The sequence below is a fragment of the Dreissena polymorpha genome, chromosome 5 (genome assembly GCF_020536995.1).
Source record: "Dreissena polymorpha isolate Duluth1 chromosome 5, UMN_Dpol_1.0, whole genome shotgun sequence".
Taxonomy (NCBI): domain Eukaryota; kingdom Metazoa; phylum Mollusca; class Bivalvia; order Myida; family Dreissenidae; genus Dreissena; species Dreissena polymorpha.
Window position 1 is genome coordinate 89753906 of NC_068359.1, and position 7214 is coordinate 89761119.

The 7214-nt window shown below is 35.6% G+C and overlaps 1 protein-coding gene and 1 long non-coding RNA gene across 2 annotated transcripts; one reads left to right on the forward strand and one right to left on the reverse strand.

Annotated features, from left to right (window-relative positions):
• The first annotated feature begins 203 nt into the window (after window positions 1-203).
• On the forward strand, window positions 204-2144 carry LOC127831944 (uncharacterized). Its single transcript, XM_052357030.1, has 2 exons — window positions 204-387; window positions 1606-2144. Exons 1-2 carry the CDS (start codon window positions 292-294, stop codon window positions 1969-1971), a joined length of 462 nt encoding a protein of 153 aa, XP_052212990.1. The 5' UTR covers window positions 204-291; the 3' UTR covers window positions 1972-2144.
• A 1255-nt stretch (window positions 2145-3399) lies between these two features.
• Window positions 3400-6060, reverse strand: LOC127832053 (uncharacterized). The gene is made up of 2 exons (XR_008026657.1): window positions 5014-6060; window positions 3400-4648 (listed from the first exon to the last, which is right to left on the reverse strand). It is a non-coding gene; the product is annotated as an uncharacterized LOC127832053 (long non-coding RNA).
• Between the last annotated feature and the right edge of the window lie 1154 nt (window positions 6061-7214).

The following is a 7214-nucleotide window of genomic DNA, read 5'->3' on the forward strand; positions in this document are numbered from 1 at the left end:
CCAATGGTATCTGATATTTTGAAGCGGATATGTTTGCCACTAGGCTATACGAGGTTTCAAGAATGAACATGGGTCAGTTACTCTATCGGTATAGAATCTGACGGTGTTTACAACATGATACAGAAGCATAAATATTACGTATCTGAACATCATTCTTTCATGTTAGTTTGAAAAAGTATGTGTATTTCTAGGGTCTTTGATGTGCTGATTTAATTTTATTTGTTTACCTTACAGACTCTGGAAAATGGCCCTGAAGCAGATGAGACGAATTCCACACCAGAAACTGAGGAAATGTCAGATAACCGTTCACCAGACTTGAGTTTCGAGAACGAGGCAGATGGTTTGTTGGTTGAAAGCAGTGCATCACTACTAGACGTATCTCTAAGAGTGAGTTGTTTTATCGTTATACAAAATGTTGTTGAATAAAGATAATTTGAAACAAGATGCGTTTGTGAAACACAATGTCCCCCTAAATAATGTTTGACCTTGAAGGATGACCTTGACCCTTCACCACTCAAATGTGCAGCTCCATGAGATACACATGCATTTCAAATATAAAATTGCTAGCTTCAATATTGCAGAAGTGACATTACATGAGCAATTTTGACCCATATATTTGACCTTTAAGGATGACCTTGACCTTTCACCACTCAAAATGTGCAGCTCCATGAGATACACGTGCATGCCAAATATCAAGTTGCTATCTTTAATATTGCAAGTGTATTCATAAAATAAGCGATTTGGGCCACATATATTTGACCTCTGACCTTGAAGGATGACCTTGACCTTTCACCACTCAAATTGTGCAGCTCCATGAGATACACATGCATGCCAAATATCAAGTTGCTATCTTCAATATTTCAAAAGTATTAATAAAATAAGCGATTTGGGACAAATATGTTTTACCTCTGACCTTGAAGGATGACCTTGACTTTGACCTTTCACCACTCAAAATGTGCAGCTCCATGAGATACACATGCATGCCAAATATCGAGTTGCTATCTTCAATATTGCAAAAGTATTCATAAAATGAGCAATTTAGGCCACATATATTTGACCTCTGACCTTTCACCACTCAAAATGTGCAGCTCCATGAGATACTCATGCATGCCAAATATCAAGTTGCTATATTCAATATAGCAAAAGTTATTGCAAAATGTTTAAGTTGGCGCAAACCAACCAACCAACAGACCAACCAACAGACAGGGCAAAAACAATATGTCCCCCACTTCTATAGTGGGGGACATAAAAAAATATTTGTAGTTCAAGGTCGCGGTGTTGTAGTGGATGAGATATCCGCCTAGCGATCGGGTGTTAGTGGGTTCACTCCTTACTTGGGAAGCATTCTAATTATCTCCTCCATGGACACCAAGTACTGGTTCTTCCCAGGAAACCGACTCGATAATGTCCATGTCTGCCTACCATGCTCGAAAGGGCACTTGGCAGTATAAATAGATAGTTGTTTTTCATGCTCTTCCCATTTTTAAAGAAAAAAACTGAAGAAGTTATCAGTTTGGTGATGCCTTAGTAAAATACAGAAAGACCTATAATCTTTACTTCAAACTGCATTTACTTTGCTTGTAAAAATGTATTTATTTATTTCAGCTCCATGACTATGGAAGGTTTACACCAGTACCCGCCATAATCCGTCATCAGTGTGAACAAGTGCAACCGGAGCTGATTTCTGTGGTTACTCAAACCGACGATACGAGAGTTCCCAGAAGTATATCAACCCAGACTTCTACTGAAACGTCGACAGTTGGGATACAAGTGGATCGGCCTAGCTTCACCTTTGAGGATATAAGGGATGATGACGATAAGGTGTTGTTCTACACTGGTATCCCAACTGCTGGAACTTTTGAGTGTTTATTTGATGAGGTCAGTGTTGGAATGAAAGCAGGGTTAGCACGAAAAACCTGTCCCCGGAAAATAAAGTGTGTTTATAAACTGAAAATAGTCATGCTAATATAAACTGGAAAAGTGGCTCCTTAAAACTAGTACAAATTAAGTTTGATAAGAAGCTGAACAAGTGAACTTTGTGAGAAATTCAGTATACAATTTAACTAGAAGTGTTTGACCATTGCATGTATGTATAAGTAATATACTATGTAATTATGTGAATAATACTTAATTTCACATTTTACAGTCAGCTTTCATTTGTGAAAATAAAATTGTTACTGATTATTATTTTCTTGTCTCATATTCCATACAAACATTTTCAGGCAAAAAAAGAAAATTGTGTTTTCTGCGTTTGTGTGTTTGTGCCAATATATTTATACATGTTTTCTTGCTTGAAAGCAGTTTTGTAAGACCAAACAAATTATAAGACTGAAATTCTGATAAATATTGTACTGGATTCAAGTTTACATACATTAATTGACACAGAGCGTTGAAAACACAGATTTCTTTTGTATACCTAAGTAAATGTTTGTCTTTAAGGTTTAGTACTGCTACTGAAGACTTAATCAACAGTTAATTTATAATTGGGAGCAATAAACCCGTCAAGAATTTTTATGCCCCCGAAGGAGGGCATATAGTGATCAGACTGTCTGTCGGTCTGTCCGTCCGTCACACTTTGCGTTTAGGTTTCGAAAAATCCTCATAACTGCTATGTCGCTTTGGATAGCAATTTCATATTTGGCATGCATGTGTATATGGACAAAGCTTTTCCATACGCACACAAATTTTGACCCCTGTGACCTTGACCTTAAACTAAGGGTCCGCGTTTAGGTTTCGAATATGCATTTAGGTTTCGAAAAAAGCTCATAACTTCTATGTCGCTATAGTGATCGGACTGTCTGTCGGTCTGTCCGTCACACTTTGCGTTTAGGTTTCGAAAAATGCTCATAACTTCTATGTCGCTTCAGATAGCATTTTCATATTTGGCATGCATGTGTATATGGTCAAGGCCTTTCCATATGCACACAAACTTTGACCCCTGTGACCTTGACCTTAAACTTAGGGTCCGTGTTTAGGTTTCGAAATATGCATTTAGGTTTGGGAAAATGCTCATAACTTCTATCAAGCGTATATAGGGGGCATAAGTCATCCTATGGTGACAGCTCTTGTTTAAAACCAAGATTTCTGATACAAGTAGCAACACCTGCAGAGTACTTGTCAGATGTAAAGCAGAAGTCATACCAGCAAAGCTTCCAAGGTGTCTATTAACTCAATGGGGTTCTGAAATGATCTATACTTGGACAAAAAGCATTGTGCACAGATTTTTAATAAGATGCAGCTGTTGATACCTCTGTGTTGATTTTCTTAATTTGGTTCATGCTTGCCACTCATTAATTTCATATCATTTTAACATTTTGAAACAGATTATTATCGTAAACCCTTCGGTTTTTCTCCAAACACAGGTAAGGTAATAAGTGATGGATAATAACATAGCAAAAGTTCTTTTTATGATTTATCATTTTAAGAGCAAATCAATTTAGCGGAATAACAATTGACAATCACGTTGTGATGGTATTAATGAACCGTACACAAATCGTTGAAAAGCATTCTACATGTACTACTGTAAAATTCATAATATGAACAGTTGATAAATATTTATACATTCATACACTTTTATGTACAATATTTATATGCTTTGTAGAGCTAAATGACTATTGAAACATAAAAAAGGAGGGACCTCAATGATGTCCTGTACTGTTGTTACTTAAATTATTTTCTGATCTGGCGTTAACTTTTGTTATTTAACCCTATTCCACTTGGAAGCACAGTGAAAACAGCATAAAACCAGAACAGCATGCTAGTAACTCGCAGTCTGTTCAGGTTTTATACTGTTTGCTGCTCATCAGTATTTAAGGGTTGGAAATGAAGCCTTTAAAACTTAAATTTAGTAATAAAGGTACTTTATTACATTTAACTTTTTAAGGAACTACAAAAGCTTGAAAATACATATTTAAGAAGTAAAGGGTTAATCTCTAGAGAAAAGTGAGACATCAAAATTATAAAAACATATTCTAGGAGCAAGGGTAAGCTTGCGAGAAATTCACAATTGTGATCTTAAATTCATATTTGTTACTATTCTTTAAAGATTGCACTCAATTTCTTTTAAATCTTTCAGTCTCTTGTTTCAGTAAAATTACTTCACCAAAATTGGATGCAGTTACACGTAATTTTCTTTCATCTTCCCAAAGTACGTTCTTTCCCTGACCTCTGGTTAATTTTTCAATACTTTGGCATTCAAGTTCATCCATTTGTAGCATATCCATCATTTTCGACATTTTATCCTTCACAGTTTCACTATTCAGATCTACGCTATCACTAAAGTTATATCCAATTTCTATAAACTTTGGTAATTTCACCTCTTCCTTCTCTTCTACAAAGTTCAAAAGCCATCCAGCTGTTGGGTTGCATATTTTCGAGTTTTGAACGGAAACTGTTCTCATTTACAGAAATCGCAAGAAGTTCTTTTCTGGTGTTATTTTCGACTGGCTCTAATTTTGACTCAAAGGTATGTTTCCGAAATGTAAATTCGCTAGACTTTTTAGGCGTTCGCTTTCTTTTCCGGGGATTATTAAATCTGTCCCACACGCATTTTTTTGAGGTTGATCTTAGAGTGCCGTCCTTCTTTTTAGCAGTGAGATCAGAAAGGGCATACATAAATGCACCAATATGGATACATGCTTCTCCGCTCCTGAAAATATATAAACATAATAATTAGACATACTTTCAAACTGCACTTTTCTTTTTGCTCGAGCATCTAAATTTTGATGAAAAATTTCCCAGAAACTGGTCCATCCCGAGAATAGCTTGTGACCAGTATATAGATCTATGAAAATGATTGGTATAATGCCGATTCGGGGATCGTAACTACTAGTTCTTCTTGAATGCTCTGAGGGTTTATGAGTACATTCGTACACCTCACAACCCAGAGGGTAAATATAGCTGGGAGTTGGATTATTGCAACTAGGATTGTAACAGAGGCATGTCTCTTGATAAATTATTTATAACCTCGTTTCAATATTGCAAGAACTTATATGAAAAACTGTGTACACTCACCCGGCTGTGCAATTACATTCCGCTGAATGAACCTGTCCAGTGACCTTTGACAGACAGAGCCACACACTGTGATCTGGGTTTTCTTTCACATTTGCACTCGGTAGTGATGGTAATACTTTGCATTTAACAAAACAATGTTCCCATTTGTCACTTATGTCATGGTACAAAATACTGTGTTTATGTCTGTAAACATAATACAATTTTTTGATCTCAATTGTTTTTGTGTGTTCATTTTCAGCACAAAATAATTGTAGATGTCACTATCTATTAATGTAGGAAAGTCCATTAAGTCACTACTCAACGTTTTTAATACATCTGGATGTGGCAGCTTTTCACCGAGTGGCGTAAAAAGTTTTTCTGTTTTCCTTTTTTCATAATTTACTTCCGCATTCCTGTGCAGCTGTCGATCATTTAATCCTAGCTTTTGTACGCCTTTTGTCCTCAAGACAAGTTCATTCTTATTCCCTGACACATAATGATTATGAAATCGTAAATAATCCTTCAATTGTGCAACACTTAATTTGTCAATTTCGATGTCAGACAGATAACGATCGTTTTCTTTCTCATTCGACGCCATTGTTACTGGAAATCAATACTACCCAGCGATTCAATCGCACATTCTCGGCCCTTTCCGTCAAACATCGGATAAGTATTATGATAATCTGCGAGGGGTACCGAATGCCAGCGATTGAGAACCTCCAATTCCGGAGAATACTCAGGGGAGATATGCGACTTTCCGAAAAGGGCTCAGTGGCCTCCCTTATTCTAGAAGATGCCCAAGGGAAGTAACTGCCGTGAGGAGTTTGATCTAAAGTTTGCGAATGGGAGATATAGGCCCGACAATTCGAGTAAAATTACATACGCAAATTTGAATTAAAAAATAGTCATGAGGATGTTAAGCAGCCTTTTATTAAGTGGGTCTTCAACTGTCGGGTCCAAGTGCCCGATAATCGACTTTGGGACCCGACAATCGACTAAAGACCCAACAATACGGCGGTAAAATGGACGTTTGACCCACCATTTTACCCAATCTGAAACTATATATATATATATATATATATATATATATATATATATATATATATATACAAGCAAAGAGCGAACAGCTGCAGTGCTTAAGCGCATTGATAATCTTATTTGTCTGTAAATGTGTTCTGATATGGCTTTTATGTGCTGATATTATACAATATGCAATCCTGTTAGACATTGTGTTTGCATTACGAAGTGTTCCAGTCAGTTAATTAAACAATATTTTGACTTAATAACTGGCTTATTCGAACACGTCTTGGGCAGAAATGTATATGACTGAACTTTTTTGAGGGTCATTTATGTCATTAAAGGCCCTATAAAGGTGACACATCAAATTATTATGTATATAAACTGGTCAAATTTTTACCGGATTTCAGTAACTCTTGCATAAAAAATGCTAATAACACAGCATAGGTGCAACGTAGTCAAGAATTATGAAAGATATACCCGTTTTATAATTGGAAGAAATGTTTACAACATTGCAACTAACTAATGTGTAGCCTCAAAACGGTGACGTATACTAAAAATAGCCGAAAGAAATACAATTTTAATTTTTTTTTAAACAACTTTTTACCAGCAGAAAGTAACTTATTAGATCACTACAAACGTTTTAACCATTAATAAGAGGCCTACTTTGTGAGTGATACCGGAAATCGTTGAAAATCAACGATATATTTTTGGTGACCTGAGTCACTCTCACTTTCACTTTCCCGAGTAAACAGCGATGTAAATAAACTGATTGTTTGTAAACACAATAAACTTGGAGGACACTGTATTTTGAGCTCAAAACAAGTTGTATTGCTATTTTTTTATGATAATGTCCAATAGCATATTGTTTTTTGATAACCTTTATAAATAAAATATGAAAACAATATTTAAAAATCGGTAAATCATTACGGATCGTTATACCCTTTATAGGGCCTTTAATGTTGTACAAGATTAAATTGTATACTGTATCAGGTGCAACACGATATATACTACTCAAAATTTGCCAAGGGTCACTTTTTATAGTATGTGAAGTTTGAAGTTGACCCCTAGCTAGATTCAGCCAGCGTCACGCATCAATGATTAATCAATTCATAAAAGTAAATTCAAAAACACATTTTTAATATCAAAACCTGCACAATAACAATTTAAAATGAACTTAATCCAAAAATGAATATAAAGTGAAA